General features: G+C 45.2%; 1 protein-coding gene across 1 annotated transcript in view; it reads left to right on the top strand.

The window, feature by feature from the left end:
* Positions 1-24,789, top strand: part of MMS22L (MMS22 like, DNA repair protein) — a gene marked incomplete in the record, with an annotated part of 1,809,169 nt that overhangs the window by 759,883 nt on the left and 1,024,497 nt on the right. The window contains 1 exon segment of the mRNA XM_044065731.1: positions 12,035-12,261. Within this exon segment, the coding sequence (XP_043921666.1) occupies positions 12,035-12,261 (227 nt within the window).

Here is a 24,789-nt window from a genome sequence, read left to right as displayed (position 1 = left end):
TAGCCTCACCTCAGGCTTCGTGCCCACTAAGTGGTACACAGCTACAGTTATCCCACTCCACAAGGGGGGATCCATCTTGGATCCTGGGAACTACCGACTCATCAATCTGACGAGCCTGATCTGCAAGGACATGGAACGCATTATCGTGGAACTTATAAACAAAGACATTGGCAACCTTCAAACACTGGACCCCACCCAGTTTGGGTTCGTGAAGGGCCGGTCTTGTCTCCTGAACCTGATTGACTTCTTCGAATCAGTCTCCAGAGCTGTGGACGAGGGTAAGGCGGGCCACACAGCTTATCCGGACCTCGCCAAGGCCTTCAATACCATCCCCCACTCTGGAATCATAGATAAACTTACTAAGTTGGGCATAAATCCCTACATCAGATGGGTTGCCAGCTGGCTTACTGACAGAACCCAGACTGTAAAAGTATCCAACTCCATATCCAGCTCCAGACAAGTGGAGTACCTTAGGGTTCAGTCCTTGGACCGCTCTTGTTTGGCATCTACTTCTCTGAAGTACAGGCCAACACTAAGGGACACTGGCTAACAAAGTTCGCAGATGACTGCAAACTGGGAGCCATTGTTGAATCCCCAAATGATGTGGATATTCTACAAAAGGGCCTTACAGAAACAGATGCGTGGTGCCAGAGCTATGGGCTCAAGCTTAATGCCAAGAAATGTATAGTTATCCCCTTTGGGAAAAAAACATGTACCCATGAATTAGCACATAGGTGGCAGTACACTAAACACCGAAAGTGTTTTGAGAGACTTAGGGACACAGGTGGACAGTGGTCTCACCTTCGATAACCACATCACCACAACAGCCATCAAATCCTTCTATGTGGCACACTTCATCACTAAGGGCTTTTCATCCAGAAAAAAGGAGGTCATTGTCCCACTGTACTCCTCCCTCATTAGACCCATTATAGAGTACAACGCCCCATTTGGTATGTACCTCACAAGACATCTGCAACAGCTGGAAAGGCCGCAGAAATACCTCACTAAAAGAATCACAGGCCTAAAGCAGATGCCCTGTGGTGACCGTCTAAAAAAAACTCCAGCTATACTCTGTGGCATATCGTCTACTCAGAAGCAATCTCTGCTTAACATACAAGGCCGTGTTAAACCCTGAGCTGTTGGACATGCTCCACTTAAAGAAATCCCTATCCCTCAGAGCCACACGCTCCAGGGATCTAAACCTTGTCATCACAATGAACAAAGCATGCTGGAGGGATAGGTTCCTGACCCAGAGACTCCCCATACTCTGGAATAAACTGCCCATACATGTCAAGCAGAGCACCTCCTTGGCCGTCTTCAAAAGGAACCTTGACGATTGGATGGGAGATAGGAAATTCACCCCGGGGATCACGTCAGTTGCCCTGGTAGACAGGGGTCCGGGGAAGTAAATATTGTGGGAAGAAATATCCGGGGAATTGTTTGGTTAGGCTTGTGTAGGCCCTAGGGCCGATAGTCTTGTACCAACCTATGAACCTATGTCACACACACTCTAAGACTTTCTTGAAAGGGCTTATCCACTTAAAACCTCCCTTTAGAGAACCCGTACAACCTTAGGATTTGACTTTGGTTCTGCAAGCTTTAACAGCTCCACCCTTCTAACCTGCGTCTTCTTGTGATGTAAGATATCTCTCGTGGAAAACTTTGTTTCTGATTGCAATCACATTAGCCAGGCGATTGCCAGAACTTCATGCTTTATGCATCAAACCTCCCTATCTTATCTTCCATAAGGATAGGGTATCACTGAGAACCAGTTCTACCTTTTTACCAGAAGTGGTGTCAGAGCCCACTGTCAACCAGTATGCTGATCTCCCAGTGTTCTTTCCCAACCATTCTAACAAGGGAGAGTATTGCCTGCACTCCTTGGATGTTCATAGGCAAATACAATTTTATCTGGACAGAACAAAATCTACCCTTAGATCAGACAAACTGTTTCTGGCTTTTTCTGGACCTAGACAGGGTCATCCTATATCAAAAGTTACATTTGGCTTCATGGTTGAGAAATTGTATCACCTTTATCTACAGCAAAAACAATCTCACCCTGCCTCATAGAGTCAAAGCCCATTCTACAAGATCTATGGCAACTTCAGCAGCTTTCCATGCTAAGGCTTCCCTCAATGATATTTGCTCAGCTGCAACTTTGGCCAAACCTCATACCTTTAGTCTTCATTACAAATTGGATTTGGCCTCCAGAGGTAGAGCTTCCTTTAGCTCCATGGTGCTCAGGAATGTCCTTCCATGAAGGACACCCAGGAATATGGGTAGCTGGGGACTCTATCCCATCAGTAAGGAATGAATGAAGATTACCAACATCAGATAAAGAAGTTATGTCTTACCATAATGTTCCATCTTTGTTGTTGATCTTCATTCATTCATTACTTCCCAGCCTCCGTCCTCCTTCCGGAGGTTCTTGGTTGATCTCATGTACTCCTTGGTTGTAAGTCTGTTGTGACCAGAGGTAGCCTCTACTTTTATCTATCAACTTGAAAACTTGATCTGAGGTAATGGGGAGCAGAGCATTCTGGGTAGGACCTTGGCTCAGAGTTTTTGGCTGATGCGAGCTTGATAACACAGATGGAACGTTATGGTAAGACATAACTTCTTTTTACTTATTAACCGTAGAAGTGCAAATCTTTATGGTGATTTCTTGATTTGCAGGAAGGTGCTTACTGTAGGTTACATGGCTACTGGTAGGCATGTTAAACAGTAATACTTCTGTATCTGTTGTGCCTCACCAAGAATTTTATCAGAATGGGCAATATGTACTTCACGGAGTGATGGAATTTCTTGAAACTTTACTAAATTATGATTAGTGAAAAGGTTGAACTCTACCAAGGCTTGTCAAGGATGGCCTTTTTTATAGATCTAGTGATATGTGAATGAGGCCATTATTTCAGTTCCCTTATTCCTCTGACTAAGGACGAGGGTGCTTCTTCAATTTCATCTGTTTCATCTCCTGATGACATTACATTTGAGAAATGGTGACCTCATGAAAAAATTGTGTATGTGGTTTGACAAGAGTTTCTCCTTAAGGTAGGTACCTTGAATGTCTCAAGGCTCAGTAGTCACTAGCTAGGGTCAGTAATTTATACATGATATTGTGGAGGGCACTACCAAACATTCTGAAATTCAAACGTCATGCTGTAGATACCCACAACTCTTTGGGACCAGAGAGACCACCAACCTGGGTAAGTATAAGAATCGTGTCCTAGGAGGGTGCATCTGTCAGAAAATCCCATGAAGAGAGTTTTATGTGGGCTGTGCCATTAAATAGAAGGGCCAGTGTGTTAGACTGGTATGGTAAAAAAAAATGCATATGCCACCTCTGGTATTGAGAGAGCTCATTTAACAAGACAGTTTAATTTCTGCCCGGGTGATAACTTTACAATAGATGACGAGTTATTTGCCAAAAAGGAAAACTATTGGTAAAATCGTTAAACTTAATAAAACAGTTAATGAACTTGGTTTACATATAGCCATGAGTAATTGCAGTACCGTGGATGCATTGTGTAGAGTAGCTCTTTCTGATGTCAAAGGATCATGCATGATACATACCTATCCTGAATATGTCAATACAGCCCTGCTGGATGCTGTTGTGACTCTTTGGGGGCCAAGGCATATCAACTAGTATGTGATCTGGAGAAAAGGAGAAGTTGACGATAGAATTTAGACATTTTTGAGACTCAACTCTGAGCGTATGTTGCAAATTTCAAATTCTGTAAGAGATACTTCTTCAGGAAGTACCAGAAAAAGATAACTAAGGAATGGAAGCATGATTCATTTGCTTCAAAGAAGTTTTATACTTGTAGGTAATGAGGACTCAAACCATCTTAGAAATCCATCACCACATTCCCATTTTTTCAGACTTCAGACATTTTCCTCTTTGCTAGCCAAAAATAGTTTTGTTTCTTCAACAGCTGGACTTTGTAAAAACAGGTAAGTGAGTCTTAGAAACTGTTTCTGGAGGAGGGAGGGAATAGTGGTTCCTATTCGCCATTCAATACGAAGCATGTGGAGGTTTGCAAGGCATTCAAATAGCCATGACCAGGGGCATGAGCTTGGCACTTCCAAGCCAGTTTAGCTTACTTGTGTGTGTGTGTGTGTGTATTTCCGTTTGAGATTATATCACCAAAACCTTGCCACACATTCACACATATTTGTCTGAGGAGTGGTAATGTATGGAAAGGTTTTTCTAAGGTAAGCAGGAGTGGCCTTAGGTCAGCTGGTGCCCTAGGCAAAAGGGCACCACAGTACCCCCCACCACACCACCCAGTGCCCCCATCCTGGTCTACCTACACCAAATAAATACTGGAAAAGTGCCCCTACTAAAGAGGCGCCCTAGGCGGCCGCCTAGTTGGCCTATGCCTAAGGCCGGCTATGAAGGTAAGGTGCAGGGTTTATCCTTAGAGTTAGCATGTATTAGGTGGGCAGCAGGGGGTGGCTGTCCATCCTGTCGAATGCTAGTTTCCTGTTTTATGCCTTCCACATTCTGTGGAAAGGTTTCTTCTTCCTTTAGCCCTGAGTTGGTGAAGCAAGTAATGAAGTGTAATGAGTGAATTATTCTTATTTTTGATAAAACAGTCATTAAGAAAAAAAAACTTTGTGATGGTGGTTATAGTGAGGCATACTTCACAATGTCAGCCACTATCTGACATGCATACTTCAAAGATGCATCTGCTAGGGATATTTTGTGGAGCTACTACTGGGCAGAATGTGTTCAGATTTTTCAGCATTTATCAAGCACTGTAATTTGGCTTGCCAGTCTCAGATATTTCAGCATTTATCAAGCACTGTAATTTGGATTGCCAGTCTCAGAAGAGGACAGAATTTCCTAGGACTGTCCTGAACTGGCCGTGTGACTTCCTCCCCCTTTCCAGGATTATCAGTTCTTAGAATGTATTGGAATAGAATACTCATATGATTTGTCTAAATGATGAAATATTTCTCTTAAAGTAAGGTAGTCCAGTTTGAGTGTGACGCTTGTACTGTTAAGTTGTCTCTCTCGCCTTCATTCTTGCTGGTTGGGTTCGGAGCCAACCTTCGGCTCCGACTCGGCCATTTTCTAAAGCTCGAGAGCTACTTAATGGCTCGAGGCCTCCCTATATCCCACAATGCCTGGCGCTAGACCCCCAGATCTCGTTTGCCGCTTCAGCTACGAGGTTGTGCTTCACTGGCTCAGGTCGTATTAATCTTTTGTATTTTTAGTAGTTAAACTGTTAGTGTATACTTTTCAAATTTTTTGTTAAGTCAGAGTAGTACTATAGACTAGTCTTAGTTTCCCTGTGTTTTCTGACTCTTAGGAAACTCGTTTTTACTTAGAGAGTTTCTCCCCTCCCCCCCATCTCCCTAAGTAGGCCGTTTAAGTTAGAGGCTATCCCCTTCCTTTTTATATTGTTTTCAGTAGGAAGTAGTGTTTAGCCTTTGTAGTTTAAGATCATAGTCTCTTAGGTTTTGTTAGTATAGTTACCTTAAATTTTTGTGTAAAGGTGTGGGACTAGTGTGTGTGTTTTTTTGCACTAGTCTAAAATTCATCCATCGGTATTCCTTATCTATAACATGTCAAAGGATACCAAGGTATCAGGGTTCAAGAAGTGTGACTCGTGCTGTCAGAAAATGTCTCTGACAGATGGTCACACTTCTTGTGTTTATTGTTTGGGTTCCCTACACCTGCAGGACTCTTGCTTGGTACGTCATGCCTTTAGTCCGAGAGTCCTGCAGGAGCGTAGGAACAAGTTAATTCTCAGGGGGTTACTAAAACCTGAGGGGTCTCCGGCAAAGACTCAGCCAGCGAAAACCTCTAAGCCCACCAAGCCGTCGGCTCCCAGTATGGAGCCGTCGCCAGGTGGAGCGTCTGCTTCAATTTCGGTTCCGGTCGGAACCGAAGTATCAAAATCTCTCTTGGCTCTGACCTTGGTGCCGGAGCCGTCAGGGAGCCGTAAGCGGTCCAGGTCACTATCCCTGGAGTCGATTCGCTCAGCTCCGGGATCACCTTTGCTACAGTCTGAATGAAGCCATAGGTCCCACTCTTCTCGGTCCTTGAGGCTGTCTGATCATAACTTGGAGAGAGAGGTTAGACTCCTCAAATCGCAGGCCCTGGCTAAAATGTTAACTAGCCCTCCTCATCAGGCTGTGGCTGCTCCTTTTTCTGAAGTAGTTCCTCCTCCGACTCCTCCTGTCAGTTCGGAGCCGAAGATTGTTGGGGCTCTGATCCTGGAAACCGGTGCCGATGCTTCCCCTTTCAGCTCCTTCGGCTCTGATTTCTTCAATGGTTCCGTCCTTGGAGGGATTTGGATGCCGAGACTCCCTCGTCGGCTCCGAGGGGGCGAGTGGCATCGGACCCTTGTCTGACCCTGTTCTCCCTCTCGGAGCCTCGGTGCAGGTAAGCTCGGCTCCTACATCGGCCTCGGAGCTGTCCCTTCCGGTGCCGGAGAGGATTCCAGTCTCCTCTGAGTGGGGGCTCTCTCCTCTGCCGGACAGGGGCACCTTCGAGGTCATGAGCGTGCTGACTTCTGAGTCTGCACCTCGATCAGCCCCTTCAGCTCCTCCCCCCAGGGTGCCTGCTTCAGTCTCTGCCCCTCCTCCAGACCCCAAGCGAGGGGATCAAATGCTCCAGGTCACCCCACTGGGTGTATCTTCCTTTTCCGAGGCCTCCCCTGAGATTTCAGAGGAGCCCCTCGAAAGAGGAAATGTAAGAGGAAGCATGTTGACTCCCCAGAGTGGGTCACGTCAGATACTGACTTGGAGGATTCGGAAGGGTCCCCAAGATCCCCCTCTGAAGATGTCTCTTTCTCAGACATCCTTGAAATCCTTAAGCAGAGGGGGAACTGGTCTGCCCTTAACCCTTCTGAGGACGAGTCGGTATACTTGGATGCGTTTGGTTCTCGCCCCTCCACCTCCTGGGTGTCTCCGCCTTTCGATCCATTAATGGAAGTGGTGGCTCGGAAGGCGTGGTCAGCTCCGGACACACTGGAACCAACCCCTCGCAGGCCCACTAAGTTTATTACGGCCCCCCTAGATAATCAGTTTCTGACAAAGGGTGTCCCCGTTGATGCCATGGTGGTAGCAGCTGCCACGAAAAAGGAGTTGGCTGACACTTCTGTATCTGTCCATCCCCCTAATAAAGAGTCTAGGACAATGGATAGATACGGGAAGCAGATGTTTTCCTCAGTGACCTTCTCCATGTGGTCGCTAAATTATTTGTGCCACTTCACCCGTCTTCAGAGGGATCTCCTCAAGGAGCTAGGAGATACCCTGCAAGATCCATCCGCTGCGGGGGCTGAAGACGAGATAAACTCCTAGCTGGCGACTCTTAATTTTATCGTTAACTCCTCCATGAGGCTCATTTCATATGCGGCTGATGGGACGAGTAGAGCTGCAGGCACAGGCTTGGCTTTAAGAAGACATGACTGGATGCGGTTATGTAACTTCGCTGATCCCTTCAAGGTGTCTTTCACCAACACCCCTTTTGATGGTTCGGCTCTGTTTGGACCTCAGGTGAAAGATACACTTACCAGGAAGGCAATACTCTCTCTGCCGTTGGAGTCCGTTTTTCCACTCCCTCTAGACCATACCCTAAGGGTCAGAAGAGTGGGAAGATGTGGTTCCAGAAACCCCAGGGAGCCGTGCCTGACACACGTGGCGAGTTTCCCTCCAGAGGCAGAGGAGGGAACAACAATAGATGCCGCCCGCGGGGCAGAGGGGGTCCGCAGAATCAGGGCAGCAGAGAATCTCTCTGACAAGCCCTTCCAGCACCCCTGAGGGGCTGCCCGGCTGTCCGCCTTCGGAGGCAGTCGGGGGAAGGTTGTCTCTCTACCTAGAAGCCTGGTATCTCATCACTCGAGACAGATGGGTACAGTCTATCATATCCGGAGGTTACAAAATCCCGTTTGTCCACACTCCCTTAAAATCAAACAACCCCATCCCAGATGGTTCCTCCCAGTCTAAGGGAACAGGCAGTACAAGAAATTTCAAGACTGCTAAAAAAAACGGGCCATCCAACAAGTCCCAGCAGACCAGCAAGGAAGTTCTTTTTGGTACCAAAAAAGACAGGGGACTGGAGACCCATTTTGGATCTCAGCAGACTAAACAAGTCTGTTCAAAGAACGAAGTTCCGGATGGTCACGCTTCAGTCCATTCTACCCTTTTTGGGTCAGGAAAATTGGATGTGCTCCATAGATCTTCAGGATGCGTACTACCACATCAAAATGGACAGGCGTTCCAGAAGGTTTCTCCACTTCCGGCTGGGAGCCAGTCATTATCAGTTCAGAGCCCTGCCCTTTGGTCTCACCACAGCCCCCAGGGTGTTCACCAAATGCATGGCAGTGGTTACCGCTCACCTGAGACGGCAAGGATTCCAGGTGTTTCCATATCTAGACGACTGGCTCCTTACTGCTACCACCAGACATCAATTGCTCAGAGCCAGGGATTATACCATCCAAACATGCTCCAACCTAGGTATCTCAATAAATTTCGAAAAGTCTGCATTGTCACCTTGTCAGCCTTTAACCTTTATAGGCACAAGATTAAATATAAAAGATCTGTCCGCAAGGCTTCCAGTAGACAGAGTGGCAGACATTCGCCGACATGTACAGGTTTTATTAGGATGCAGAAAGATTCAGGCCAGATCCGTCCTAAAAACCTTAGGTCTCATGGCAGCAGCTATCATATTAGTTCCCCTGGCTCGTTTTCACATGAGGATTCTTCAGTGGATGCTTTTCACCCAATGGTCCTTTCAAAAACTTCCCTTGTCTCACAAGATAATAATCACACAGTCATGCAAAGACCACTTGGCTTGGTGGATGGTCTCTCCATCAGTACCCCAGGGCAGACCATTTGTCCTTCCTCCTCCAGTTGCCACGGTGACCACGGATGCCTCCCTGATCGGGTGGGGGGGTGGGGGGCTTTTTCAGGGCAGGACTGTCCAAGGCACCTGGCAACCCCACGAGTACCACTTGCACATAAACGTCTTGGAGATGAGGGCGGTGCTTTTAGCGTTGCAAGCTCTTCAGAAAACTCTACCCACTGGGACCATTGCAATTCAGACAGACAATATGTCTGTAGTGTGGTACATCAACAAGCAGGGCGGAACCAAGTCATATCCCTTATGTCGAGAAGCACTCAGACTATGGCAGTGGGTGATCTCCTCTCAACGGTTTCTGACAGCAACGCACATCCCTGGGAAGTCCAACGTCATAGCAGACAGGCTAAGCAGAGCTATTCTCATGCCTCACGAGTGGTCTCTCAACCGGACAGTAGCGGACAGAATCTTCCACAAATGGGGTCAGCCTTGCTGCGACCTTTTCGCAACTCTTCTCAACAGCAAGTGCGACAGTTTCTTCAATCTCTTCCCTCTTCCTGGACACTCCCCCAGAGATGCTCTAGTTCACTATTGGCCCCAGGGACTTCTGTATGCATTATCACCCTTTCCACTAATTCCCAAACTAATTCAGAAAGCTACCGTGCTGGGTTGCAGGATGATCCTCACTGCCTCCTACTGGCCTCGACAAATCTGGTTCCCATTCCTGCATCGTCACCTTCTAGTGTAGCCTTGGAATCTGGACCCAGTTCCAGACGACCTGATCCATCAGTCGGGTGGGCTGCATCAGTCTCTTCAGTCTCTCAACCTCACTACTTGGTTGCGCTCCACTTCCAACCTTAGCCAGGCTTCCCAGTATTTCCAATTCAGTGCGTGAGATTATCCTTTCTTCGCACAAACCTACAACCAGGAAGACTTATGCTAGTAAGTGGAAACGTTTCTCTTTCTGGGCAGAGGCTAGAAATATAGATTCCTTCACGGCCCCTGTCCATAACGTTCTAGACTTCTTAGCAGAACTTTTTCAAGCGGGCTCCTCGTCGGCCACCATTAGAGTTCAATTAGCAGCAATCTCTAATTTCCATACGGGCCTGTCAGAAACCAGCATCATGTCCCATAAGCTTTGCAAAGCCTTTCTGAAAGGAACAATCTTGCTCAGGCCTCCAGTGAGAGATCCCCCGCCTCCGTGGGACTTAAATTTGATCCTAGATTCCTTGATACTGCTTCCCTCTGAACTGGCAGCTTCCTGTTCCTTGAAATTGCTTACTTGGAAAACCCTCTTTTTGGTGGCCATTACTTCAGCGAGGAGAGTTTCTGAACTTCAAGCCGTTTGTGTTCGTCCTCCTTATCTAGTTTTCCATAAGGATAGAGTTTCACTCAGGACTAATCCTTCGTTCCTTCCTAAGGTTCCCTCCGAGAACAATTTGAATCAATCCATCGATCTGCCAGTCTTTTTTCCAAATTATTCCAACAAAGCTGAGCACAAATTACACCAGTTGGACGTTCATAGGCAATTACGTTTCTATTTGCATAGGACTGAGCAAATAAGGAAATCAGACCAACTCCTCCTGTCCTATGCGGAGGGTAAGCAGGGTCAACCAGTGTCTAAAGTAACCTTATCCGGGTGGTTGTCCTCGATTATTACCCTTATTTATCAGTTGAGGAATAAAGATCTCCCTGCTAAACCTAAAGGCCACTCTACTAGGGCTTTAGCTACGTCGGTAGCCCTTCAAGCAAGACTACCAATTTGTACGGCAGCCACATGGGCCACCCCTCGTTCCTTCATTTCACATAAATTGGATGTGGCCTCTAGGAGTAGAGCTGATTTTGGTTCCACTGTGCTCAAGAGTCTGTTCCGATGAGCCACCCAGGACTAAGGTGTTAGGGGCGCTGTCCCAACCAGCAAGAATGAAAGTGAGAGAGACATCTTAACATTAAGAAGTTATGTACCTACCATAACGTTCCATATTAGTTGTCTTCTCGCCTTCTTTCTTGCGTCCCACCCTCCATCCCCCTAGCCTAGATGGACCGAGAAGAGTTCTACTACGAGTCTTGTCACTGGCTGAGTCTTTACCATTTTTATGTCCTCTACTTTTTTCTTCAGCCCTCTAGCTGAAGTCTTGCTTTTGGGACAGTTGTCCTCTTGTATTATTTTGGTGTTAGGTCTTCCAAACGAGATCTGGGGGTCTAGCGCCAGGCATTGTGGGATATAGGGAGGCCTCGAGCCAGTAAGTAGCTCTCAAGCTTTAGAAAATGGCCGAGTCGGAGCCGAGTGTCTGCTCCGAACCTAACCAGCAAGAAAGAAGGCGAGAAGAAGACAACTAACATGGAACGTTATGGTAGGTACATAACTTTTTCTTATAATTTGATCTTTGAGAGAAAAGCATTTCATCATGTAGACCATCCTGCTGTGTGAGCCAAGTTTTGTTAGTTAAAATGTATTTTGGTTCTACTTTTTATGAAGTTCATAAACCACTGAAGCGGTTCCTCATTTAGTAACTCGGAGGGGTGGTGATTTCTTGCATAAAAGAACTGAAGATGGATTATGACTTGAGCTGACGTTAGATTTGATGGTGTGGGTGTTACAGAAATATTGGTTGTTCCTGGTGTGATGCCATTCTTTGCTAGAAAAACTGCACTGACAAAGGCACCATGGAGGGTAAAAATACCCATATGATTTGACACTGCTGAAATACGGTCTCTCTCTCTCTCTTTCAAAGATCCTGTTAAGGTGAGTACCTCACTTATCTGTACTTACATTTATGCAAATGTCCACCAGAAGACTGCTTTTGGTGACAGGGATGTACCAACTGTTGACTTGATCCTGTAGATGAATTGGAGTTAAGTTTGGTACCAGTATATCAATCATTGTGGGTATTTTATGACAAATATATGCCTTTCTTCATAATAAATGCACTATATAGCAAAACATTTAGAATTCAGTGGTAGAGGGGGTTACTGACTTCATCTCTCTTGCGTCTTTGCTTCCGTTGTACTCTGACTACTGTTACCACATTTCATTAAAAACGTGATGTGACAGGCTACATTGACAGATGCTGATTTGGATGTGCTTATCTTTTAATTTGACTGTGTTTCTTGTTTTTACTGTTTGATGACACAAAATTCAACTGCTTAGTTTTTAATAGATTTGTTTTAAGTAAGTGTCATTGAGTCATTACATGGCCATTTCTTCCTTTTTGACAGAATAGCTCTTTTAATATTCCATGGCTGGGTTTAAAGGGCTTAATGGCTATTAGAAAAACACCATTCTCGATGCTAGAGCTGGTAAAGAACTGCTGCAGCAATGAACAGTACCTCGACTTGTACAACACAGGCACAAGCTTTCAGATTTTCCTACATATTTTGGCTCTGCAGATAAAGAAAGCAAAAGGGACCCATGGAGCTCACCCCTGGAAACAGATAAAAGGAAGGTATGCATAAATGTGTCTTCTCCATCTTTATCAAAGTGTGGTAAACATAACACACTGCTAAACTGACATATTGTGAAAATGCTTGTAAAAGGAAAAAATCTGTACTTTTCATTTGGTATGACATGATTAAAATATTTTTGTCTGAATCCCAGTTATTAGCTTTTTCACTGAAAACCAGATGAGCAGTTATGGTAGGGCGGATGTAAGGGGCTGCAGAACAAATGGTCAGAAAAGAAACGTTGCTTTTGCAGTCAGGAATTAATCACTTGCCTCAGCACTTCATGTGTGGTTTACAGTATTTGTAGCAAGCAGTTTGCTACAGTCTTTTAAAGTAGACAACACACTTGTTTTGCTTCTCGAATTGAGGAATACATCATCGAACCTGGCGCTCCTTAGTAGTTGAGGGGCATTAGATTGCGAAGTGGCACTGGAAGCCAGATGAGACATCAATGGCTCTGCAAATGACCATTGATATTTGAGCAGCTGAGACACTCAGAAGAAATGTCTGTCTGTATGCATGAAATGTATGTCTGAATGTAACTCTTGTAATTGTAAACACACTACAGGACTATAGCCGTCTGCTGCCATCATGGACAGTCTGAAAATGTTTATGTAAATTAACTAAAGATGTCCTTCCTTATCACTGTTGCAGTACTTTAGAATATCCTACCTAGGAAAGCTGTACATTTGGTCAGCATGCCAAAGCCTTAGGCCCTTCCATGCACCGTAGGTCAGACGTATGTCCTACATCCGGGATGTTAAGTAAATAACTGACATATGAGCACCTTATCCTCAGAATTTCTTTGCCGCCAGTCTAATTGTTAAGATCTGATGATGTCAGTTTTCATTCTATCCTCAGTTGTTGGGTTTGGATCCGATCTTCGGATCCGACTCTGCTGTTACTAAAGTTTAAGGCAAACAAAAAGCTCTTGAGCTTCTCCCTTGCCCACAATGCATCAACCCCTAACATACCTCAGATCTTGTTTGCTCCTTTTAACAAAAGGACGTGGTCAACCATAGCTCTTGAGCTTCAGTGTTTTGTTGTCAGATAAGGTAGCTTTTTTTCATTTGTTATATAAAATCTCTCTCTCTCTCTGACTATATATATATATATATATATATATATATATATATATATATATATATATATATATTTTTTTTTATATATAAAATTTCTCTGTCTCTCACCCTCATATATATATATATATATATATATATATATATATATATATATATATATGAATCTGTATGTGTGTGTGTGTGTGTATATATATATATATATATATATATATACACACACACACACACACACACACACACCGGGGGGTGGGGGGGATATATATATATATATATATATATATATATATATATATATATATATTGTTTTTTTTTTTTTTGCTTTGTCTCCTAGGTTACTGTTGTTTCCCTTACCCTTGTACTATCTGTAATTCTTAAAATACCATTGTTGTTTTCTATCCCTACATGTCTTGTACAATAATGTTTCTAATTACCATTGTTAATACCTTCCTTTTCCTATATATATATATATATATATATATATATATGTACACTCTCTCCTTTTTGCTTTATTTCTTTATTGTAATAATGGCCAAGTAGGGCCCTTCCGGCTTTAAGAAGTGTTTGAAGTATGGGCACAAGTTGCCTAATTTGGAAGCACACAATCTACGTGTTTATTTTTTAGGTCTGCAGCATTTACAGGAAGATTGTTTGATCTGCCAAAACCTTAATCCCCGCACTTTAGTGGACAGAAAGAATGAATTAATATTGATAGGCTTGCTGCCTTCTTCCTTCCGAGAAGCAATTTCAGGGGCTCCGTCCCCCAAGCTTAAGACCAAGGAATTGATGCCGATAGGGTTGACTGTGGTCAGGGATACAGATAGTAGACAAGAGGGGATTGGAGAAAACGGGCAAAGGAACCAAGGTATTGGGAGCAAATAACTAGAAAGGGAAAGGTAATAGAATGGGAAGAGGCCAAGAATTTATTTGGACTGCAAGTTAGAGATTGCCTTCCCTGTCCGAGGACTGGTACCAAAGTATAGGTAAAGAGAAAAATAGGGGCTCCTAAATGAAAGACCAGCACTGGCAGAGTGTGTAATTGAATCTAGAACAGAAGTTGTCATTAAAGGAATAATTAGTAAAGCATATAAAATATTGCATAATTATATGAATCAATCAGAGGAGCTTAGAAAGGATTGGGAAGAGAGATTGGATAAGCAATTCACAAAGAGACAATGGGCATATATATGTATATCTCCCAAATATGCAACAAAGTCTAGAAGATTTAGGATCTTTGCCTGGAAGTGTTTACCTAGGTATTTTTATACTCCAAGTAGACTCCAAAGAATTTTTCCTCAGGTGGATAACAAGTGTTGCAGGTGTGACGGGCAAGAAAGAGGTAGCTGGAAACATGTTTTTTTGGGAGTGTAGTGAGCTGGCAGGCTTTTGGGATTCCCTGTGGGCCACTCTGTTGGAGATGCTGGGTGAGCAGATTGGACTGACTGGGGAGATGATTTTTTTTAGTTTTGTTACAGAATCGGAATTGCCTAGACATAGTAAAGCCTTGCTGAGTCTTAATTATTGTGGCTGCCAAAAAAGCAACTACTAGAAAATGGAAATCAAAGTGTAGAACAACTTTACCAGAAGTACTGAATATAGTAACAGAGGTAAAACAACCGAAATTGGGATCTTTAGAAAAGGGAAGGTACAAACTACATAAGAAAAAATGTGAATTGTTGGAACAATATATGCAGAGCAGGAACGAGGTTTAGGAGGAAGGATTTGAATGAGCCATATAATGCTTAACTGACAATGATTGGATGGTGGTTTATAAGTGATGTATAATGTTTACAATTACAGTTGTTTCAGTGGTGTCTGTAATGTAAACTGTCTGCAACTAAAGTGATATGGTTTTCACTTATATAAATGTAAGCGTGCCCTTGGGGGGGGGGGGGGGAGACCAAGGAGTTGAAATCTCCTGTTCCTTCTGCTTCCTCAGCCTCCTCGGATTTGTCTTGGAAGAGGACTAAATCAGATGTGAAGAGGTCTCTAACCTCTTCCCCCTCAGATCCAAAGAAAAAGAGGCATATGGATTGGACATTCTTGGAGCCGACCAAAAATTTTTGGAGCTGACAGTGTCAGCTCCTATTGTTATGCCTAGGACCCATTATTCTCATTCTATGGATCCAATTCCATCCAGGGTCCCATCTACCTTTTTAGAAAAGCACAGTGCTAAGTCACCTTTCCTGGCCTCATCTCAATCCACCAGAAGTTTGAAGAAGATGTGGTTATGATGATGAAGTTTCTCTCTGTGGAGATTCAGATGGGTGTGTTACCACTTTAGGTCAAGAGGCCTGTCCTTTGACCACACCACCACTTCAGATTCCTTCTCTGATCCTACTAGTTGCTTCAGAGTCCCTGGGTCTGAGTCTTCTGGGTCCATCTGGCTTGGATCCAAAGATGATCCTGTCTTTGGATTTGAAGCTAACTCTGAGTGCCACAGCTCCGACATCTTTGGATCCAGAGGACTCTTGCCGAAGCTTCCTTGTTTGATCTGGGGTGCTAGGATTGATTCCAGAAGTCTGAGCCATCTCTGCTGCTTGTTGCTTTGGCATGGGACAGCTTGGTTGCAACTTCCTCCCTCGGGTAGATTGCTTTTGGGGTGTGAGGAAACTGTTCCAGAAGTCTCCCTTCTTGGAGCCGAGGTAGTCTCTTTCCCCAGGGCAGTCTGCCTTTGAGGTTGTGAAGAGGTTGATCTGATGTTGTTAATCTTCTTTCCATTTCATCACTGATGGGTTCGGTTCTGAGCCCTCAGAACCAAGTTGGCCTATCACCAAGCTTGCGCCAGCCAAAAAAACTCTCGAGCTAAGTCTCTATCCAGAATGCCCTTCTCCCTGTTACCTCAGCTCTTATTTGCCACTTAGCCGTAAAGCCACGTTTCAGCTGAGTTCTCAGCTAAGTGAAATCTCTCTCGATATTTGTGTAAAAGTTTTTGTATATCTTCATATTTTACTAAACCTTTAGTATTACTTGTGTCCTTTCTTCAGTCTAACCATATTCTTTCCACTCTACCCGTTGTTACCATTGGTAATCTTAAGTACCATTGTTGGTACGGCATTTTCCCTTACTCTTGTGGTATTTCTTCAATACCATAGCTGGTATTGTCTTCTCTTGCCTAACCTGCTAGCTTTTATCTCTATTCAGGTGTTTCCCTTTCTTCTCTTCATACAGTGTGTTGTTAATTTGGTGTGTTTCTGGTGATTTTTTTGAATGGAGTGACATCATCATTGTTGGATTATACAATTAGTTGTGGTGTCCTTTTTCTGTTAAGATGTCTGATGAGAAGGGTACCTCTGGCTTTAAGCATTGTATTTCTTGTAAGGGCACGTTACCTAATAGTGACTTGCATGATGACTGTGTATACTGTTTGGGAGTGGCCCACCTTTCGGTGCAGCCTCCATGTGATATTTGTCAAAGTTTCAGCCAACACACTCTTAATGAGCGCAAAAATAAACTCATTCTGAAGGGGTTACTCAAGTCTCCCTTCTCAGAGGCCATTTCTGCGCTGGAGGTCTCAACCCCTCCTAAGGACAAAAAGAGATCCCATTCTGTTCCTTCTTCACCATCGGGTGATTAGAGCAAACCTGGGACGTCTAAGGTCTCCAAGTTATCATCTGAGCATAAATCTGCCTCTTCAACTCCGCCTTTTTCGGCTGCAACTGTCTCAAAACCTTCGATACCAACGCCTACGCCCTGCTTCCGGCACTGATCATTGATCTTACTATGCCTGTTTCGACTTTGGTACCTGTAGCTACTTCGGCTTAGGGCACACCTTCGACTTCGATTTCAGTTTTCATTTTGGAACTGAACGTTTCAGCTCCGAGTGCCACTTCGGCACCAAGAGTTGTACCGACCTCATGGGATCTGACCCCTTTGCTTCCGGTCACGAAACTAGGGACTTTGGTGCCAGCAAACCTTGCATCACGGACCCGATACTCTCCCTCCATAGACTTGTTTCTGGGCCAACTGTATAGCCCATTTCTCAAATGTCCTGACTCCCCATCTGGAGTATCCACTAGATCCACCAGAAGCCTTTCGGAACACAACGTGGTGCGTCTTGTGGACCAGTATTTGGTAGCCAGGGGGATTCCATCACTTTCTAAAACTCATCCACCTACTGGACTTTGGTTGCCTTATCCACACACTCCATCCTCCTTCGACCATCTCGGTTCCAAAGCCCTCTGCTCCGATATCCTTCTTGGAACCTGCCACCTCTGCACCTACAGTGCACCCCACTCTGGCTCAGAGTTTGTCCCTTTTGTTCCCGCCGAACCGATCCTTCTTCAGTCTAGGGATTGGAGGATGGGCGCCTCAGCCCAGGGTACGGCGCTGCCTTTCTCCTCTGTTCCCTCTTTGGTGCCAGTGGCTGCGTCCGCGCCAATCCTGCTTGAGGCTCCACCTGTGGGGACGGGTCCATCGGAGCGGGGTGTGACCCCGGTCCTGAGGTTGTCTTTCTCTGTTCCGGGCTCCCATCCCTCTTCGGGCGGGCCCGCCTATCGCACAATGGAGAGGGCTCTTGCTTCTGGTAGCGCTCCTATGATGTCGAAACCCCAGATGTGAAATTGTTCTATCTCGCCATTCATTCTTACAAATGGGTTCGGAGCCGATCCTCAGCTCTGAGTCGGCTTACTATGAAGCTCGAGGCCAAGTCCCTATCCCATGATGCACCTTGAGTTACCTCAGATCTAGTTTGCCACTGCAACAGATTGGAAGTTTCCTAGCACAGCTCAAGCCAGTATTTCAAATTTTGTCAAGAATTACTATTTTCTCTCTTATATATTGATAGTTATAACTTTAAAACTTTAAAATATTAATATCTTGTTAGATTCTTAGCCTTTTCTGACATTTTCTTATACTCCCTTTGGCCTTCATTTTTTATAGGCCTTTATTATTCCCTTTCCCTTCTTTGGTGCGTCTTTATAAAAATATTAGGATAGTTTATATAGCTTTGTAGTGTTTCATAAGCTTCTATGTTGTTGTTGTTGTGTCTTTCGGCTTTTCCCGGTTAGGGGTCGCCACAGCGGAACTCCGGTCCGCTAATGATTGGTAGTTGATTTTTACGTGCCGAGTTACCAGCCCTGATGCACAACCTTCAACAAAGGTACGCCCATTCACGCATGTCTCCACGCAGAAGACGCTCTAGCTGAGAATCAAACCGGACAGTGTCTTAGATGTTGGATATTGTGTGTGGGTGTGTTTATATAATTATAGTTAGCTCACATTTATTGATATACAGCCCATTTGTTTTTTTTAAGGACTACTTACTGCAGTTTAAAATTGCTAAAGTGTGTTTGTGTGTGTGTGCGCATTCTTCTTTGATATTACAGTCTGTTGGTATACAGTTGGATATTTTTGGTATTGAAAGATTTAACATGGCTGACCAAGAAAAAGATAACCATCCCAAGTCTGGGTTTAAAAAAATGTCCGAAGTGTGGACAAAAGATGTCGGTGACCGATAGTCATATAAATTGTGTCTATTGTCTCAGAGCCTTGCACTTGCAAGAGACTTGCTCCATTTGCCATTCCTTTTCTAGCAGAGTACTACATGAAAGAAAAAGAAAACTGATTGACAGAGGACTTGTAAAATCTTCTTTTCGGGAAGCTTTGAGCGACCAGAATAAAACTAGCCAGTCTTCTATGGCTTCTTCATGTGATTTGTCAAAATACAAGAAACTGTCGACGTCGGCTCCACATCTTTCGGAGCCGAGCATCCTGTCTTTTCGGAGCCAGTCCCCAGTCCTGGAACCGGTCTCTGAAGTACTGAAATCACCTATCCTCCAGTCGGTACCACCCTCCATACATTCATCTCTGTCCTCGAGTAGTCTATCCGATTTGGATGTGGATTGTGTGGTGCAGAAGCTGCTACAGGCACCGGCATTTGCTAAATTATCGACGCAGACCCAAGTGGTTTAGGAACTGAAAACTTGTTAGTCCATCTACTTCTTTTCCTCCTCTGAGCCATACTGGCCCATCGGAGCCAGAAGAGTTGGACCTCATGATTGCGGAGCCTTTGGAGGCGATGCCTGCTCCAGTGCCTTCATTTCCATTTACTCATACTTCCTCGGCGCCCATTGAGGAGTCTAGGAGCTGACACTCGCTGGTTGGGTCCAGGGATAATAGTTTGACTGACCTGCCGGTTCCGACTTTACATCTCGGGGCCTCGGCTTTGATGAGTTTGGCTCCTACCTCTGGATCAGAGCCCACTGTTCTAGTGCCGAGGAGATCAGTTGTTTCTTCGGATCCAGTTGTTCCTTTTCATCGGAGCAGGGGTGCCTTTGAGGCCATGAGGAGAGTAATGTCCCCCAGGACATCCACAACTTCAGGACCAACTACCTCCTCCCCAAAAGCGCCTGTGTCCACTTCTGCCTCGCATATCCCTTTGCAGCGTGGAGACCCTGAGCCTCAGGAAGCCCCACTGGGTGGCCCCTGCTCTTCTGAGACCTCACCAGACGTTCCCACTGATAAGGTTCCGAGGAAGAGAATTTGCAAGAGGAAGCATGTAGACTCCCTGCGGGGGTCTCTCACATCTAACACCGACTTAGATGAATCAGAAAGGTCCCCACGGTCCCACTCTGAAGATCTCATTTGCAGATATATTAGAAATCTTTAAGCAGAGGGGTGGCTGGAAGCCCACCAACCCTACTGAAGATGAGTCAGTCCTCCTGAAGGCTTTCAGGTCTCAACCCTCCACCTCTTGGGTGTCTCCACCCTTCGATGAGCTCATGGAGCTGGTCTGACGAAGGGCGTGGGTGTCTCCGGACACCATGGAGCCTGTCCCTTGGATGCCGAATAAATTTATTTCTGCGCCTCAAGATAAATCTTTTCTCACTAAGGGAGTGCCAGTTGATGCCATGGTGGTGGCGGCAGCCACAAAAAAGGAGATGTCAGAAACATCTTCCTCTATCCATCCTCCTAACAGAGACTCTAGGATCATGGATAGATACAGGAAGCACAAGTATAGTCCAGCAACTTTTGCCATGCGTTCACTGAACTATCTTACACATTTCACAAGACTGCAAAGAGATCTCCTAAAAGTGCTTGAAGATACTCTTCAGGGTACGGTAGCTGAAGGAGCTTCAGACAAAGTTGCCTCCCAGCTTGCTACCCTTAATTCCATAGTGAACTCATCTCATATGCAGCTGATGGAACAAGTAGGGCAGCGGGTACAGGAATTGCTCTCAGGAGACGCTCCTGGATGCGCTTATGTTCCTTTACGGAGCCCTTTAAGTCATCCTTTGTCAACACCCCTTTTGATGGCTTGTCCCTTTTTGGGCCCAAAGTTAAGGAAACTTTGAGCAGGAAGGAAAGACTGTCTGCTGTCGGAGTCCGTTTTTCCACCCCTACTAGACCCTACCCCAAGGGTCAAAACGGAGGAAAGATGTGGTTCCGAAAAGCCCAAGGAGCCTTTCTGGGCACATGTGGTGAACCCCCCTCCAGGGGCAGAGGAGGGGGGCAATAATGGAAGACGACACCCTCATGGCAGAGGGGTTCCACAAAATCAGCGCAACAGAGACCAGTTCTTTGGGAAGCCCTACCAGTGCTCCTGAAAGGATGCCCGACTGTCCTACTCTGGAGGCAGTCTGGGGTCGCTTATCTTTGTATCCAGACAGCTGGCTCAAAATAAATGACAACTGGGTACAAAGTATAGTTTCCAGAGGATATTTTATTCCCTTCACCATCCCTTTTCCATTGACAACAAAAATCCTGGACAGTCCACCCAGTTACAGGGAACAAATAACCGTAGAGCTCCAAATGTTGCTTAGAAAAAGAGTCATCCAACCAGTCTCAGCAAACCAGATAGGATCTGGAACTTTTTAGTTCCAAAAAAGACAGGGGACTGGAGACCTATTTTGGACCTCAGCAGACTAAACAGATCTGTCAAGAAAGAGAAGATCCGGATGGTCACACTTGAGTCGATACTTCCCTTCTTAGGGAAGGACAAGTGAATGTGCTGGATAGATCTCTAGGATGCGTAGTACCATATAAAAATGGCCAGACCATCCAGGGATCATCTGCGCTTCCAGCTGGGAGCCAATCATTATCAGTTTCGAGCCCTGCCCTTTGGTCTGACTACAGCCCCCAGAGTGTTCATCAAATGTATGGCAGTGGTCACGGCTCAACTGAGGCATTTGGGATTCCAGGTGTTTCCGTACTATTGGCTCCTCACTGCCACCACCAGGTATCAGCTAATACAAGCCAGGGACACCACTCTTACTCTTTGCAATCAACTGGGAATTACCATAAATTCAGCAAAATCTGCCTTGTTGCCATTGCAACGTATCATTTTTATCAGGGCAGAATTGGGCACCACCACCACTTTAAAATTTCCATCAGAAAGGATATTACTACTTTGTCAGCAAATTCAGAACATCATATCCAGAGACAAGGTTCCAGCATCAGAAGTGCTAAAGTTGTTAGGGATGATGGCAGCTGCAGTAATAGCGATTCCGTTGGGTCGCATGCACATGCGGATTCTACAATGGCTGCTGTTCACGCAATGGTCTTATCAAGAGCTCCCAATGTCTCACCTCATTATTGTAACAAACACATGCAAAAAGGATCTTCGGTGGTGGTTGACCTCTCTTCAAGTAACCATAGGTCGTCCTTGTATCCTACCCTCATCATCAGCCACAGTGACTACGGACGCTTCCCTGATCGGGTGGGGAGGGCATTTTCAGGGAAGAACAGCCCAAGGCACATGGACCGAACAAGACACATCTGCATATCAATGTTCTAGAGATGAGAGTGACACTCTTGGCATTGCAGTATGTTCAGGACTCTCTCCCTTTAGTGACAGTTGCGATTCACGTGGACAAACGTGTCAGTGGTTTGGTACTTTAACAAACAAGGAGGAACCAGGTTCTGTCTCCTTTGTCAAGAGACCCTAAGAATATGGCAATGGGCTACATCCACCCAGCACTTTCTGATAGCAACGCACATCCCGGGGAAATCCAACGTGATTGCAGACAAACTGAGCAGGGAAATTTTGTTGCCTCATGAGTGGTCCCTCAAAAAAGAGATAGCAGAGAGAATATTCTGCAGATGGGGCCAGCCTTGCTGCGATCTTTTTGCTTCCCACATGAAATGCAGAAGCTACTTTGCCCTGATTCTCCCTCAGGGAGATTCTCCAAGGGATGCACTCGTACACATTTGGCCTCCGGGTCTCCTCTATGCTTTCCCACCAATTCCCCTGATACCCAAAGTAATACCGAATGCAAAAGCCCTGGAAGGGCCATCATTTTAATAGCCCCTCATTGGCCTCTGCAGATTTGGTTCCCCTTCCTTCATCTTCATCTGTTGGGAGAGCCTTGGATTCTGGACCCAGTTCCAGACTTTGACGCATTCGTCGAGGGCCCTTCATCCCTCCCTTCAGTCCCTAAAATTGACAGCCTGGCTGCTCCAATTCCCAACATAGCCAGGTTCCATAACCTCTCAAACGAAATGCATCATATTTTAATATCGTCTCATAAATCCTCTACTAGGAAGTTGTACCTTAGCAAATGGAGGAGATTTTCTATATGGGCTTCTCAGAATAACATTGATCCCTACCAAGCCCCCATTTCCTCTATATTAGAATGTTTGACTATGCTTTTCAACAAAGGAGCGGTGGCAGCTGCAATTCGGGTACAGTTTGCCGCCATCTCTAATTTTCATCTTGGTATTGAAGGATTTAACATACTGTCACACAAGCTATCCAAAGCCTTCCTCAAAGGGACCTTCCACCTTAGACCACCAGTGAAATCCCCTTATACCCCATGGAACCTAAATGTTATGCTTTCATGCATTATTCTCCCACCCTTTGAGCCAGCTTCCTCATGTGATTTGAAATTTTTTTCTTGGAAGACTGTCTTTTTAGTAGCCATCACGTCTGCCCGAAGAGTATTGGAACTACAGGCCTTGTCCATAAAACCTCCATATTTGGTTTTTCATGCTGACAGTTTCACTGTGAACAAATCCTTCATTCTTACCTAAAGTTTGTACTGAAGCTAACCTTAACAAAATTATTTATTTACCAGTGTTCTTCCCCAAACACACCAACAACTTAGAGTATATGCTGCACAAGCTTGATGTTCACAGACAGCTCAGATTCTGGCTGGATAGAATCAAAGAATTCAGAAGATCAGAACAACTTTTTGTTTCCTTCTCAGATTCTAGGAAAGGTATGCCAGTGGCAAAAAACAACACTATCTAAATGGTTATCTGATTGCATCACTTTCACTTACTCATCTGCCAATTTACCCCTACAACACAAAATTAAGGCTCATTCTACCAGAGCAGTGTCCACATCCTCTGCTTTTTCTGCTAGGCTTCCTATAGACAATATTTGTGCAGCAGCCACCTGGTCAAAACTTCATATCTTTATCACTCATTACAAAGTTGATAGGGCCTCCAGGGACAGGGCCTCCTTTGGTTCTACTGTCCTGAAAAACATACTCCCGTGAGCCACACAAGAAAGATGGTGCTTGGGACACTACTCATCTGTAAGAATGAACGCCGAGATAGAACAACTTCAAATAAAGAAGTTATGTACTCACCATAATGTTCCATGTGAGTTGTTCATCTCGCCTTCATTCCTACCCCCCCCCCCCCAAAGTTTTTTGTGGACCGAGATACTAGTTTTATCATGGTTGCTCTGTCTTTCCATGGTTTTTACCTAAAAAAAGTGACAGAATGGAATATGGTATTATTAGAGGCAGCAAACAAGATCTGAGGTAACTCAAGGTGCATCATGGGATAGGGACTTGGCCTCGAGCTGTCTGAAGACCTCCAGCTTTGTAGTAGGCCAACTTGGAGCCGAGGATCGGCTCCGAACCCATCTGTAAGAATGAAGGTGAAATGAACAACTCACATGGAACATTATGGTGAGTACATAACTTATTTTTTTGCAGAGAAGCCGCAGGACACCCCTCTTCAGGGTACCCAATCTTTCGAGTCCTCCGAAACCCTCACTGAGGAGCCCACTCGAAAGAAGACATGCAAGAGGAAGCACGTGGACTCACCTGAGGAGTCCTTAATGGGGGACACTGATTAAGATGATGAAGGGTCCCCACAGTCACCTAATGATGTCTCCTTCGGAGACATCCTTGAGATATTAAAGCAGAGAGGTGACTGGAAGCCCTCCATCCCTTCGTCTGAGGAGTCCGTGTTCCTGCAGGCTTTTCGTGCCTGGCCATCTACCTCTTGGGTGACCCCGCCTGCCAACGAGCTCATCGTGCAGCGCACGTGGAAGAACCCTGATTCCATTTGAGGTGATACCCTGGAGACCAGACAAAATTCTGTCCCCTCCTGTTGAGAATCTGCACTGATCCAAAGGGTTACCAGTTGATGCTGTGGTGGCGGTGGCTACGAAAAAGGACTTTGCTGAGGAAAGTCCCGCTGTCCACCTGCCCAACAGGGAGTCCCAGGCGGTAGACAGACTTGGAAAGCGTCTTTTTGCCTCAGGGACCTTTT

This window comes from Protopterus annectens, chromosome 1.part0 (assembly GCF_019279795.1).
Source record: "Protopterus annectens isolate FY-2018-M chromosome 1.part0, PAN1.0, whole genome shotgun sequence".
NCBI lineage: Eukaryota > Metazoa > Chordata > Ceratodontiformes > Protopteridae > Protopterus > Protopterus annectens.
The sequence above is the reverse complement of the archived record's forward strand: the minus strand, read 5'-3'. Positions and strand labels throughout refer to the sequence as shown.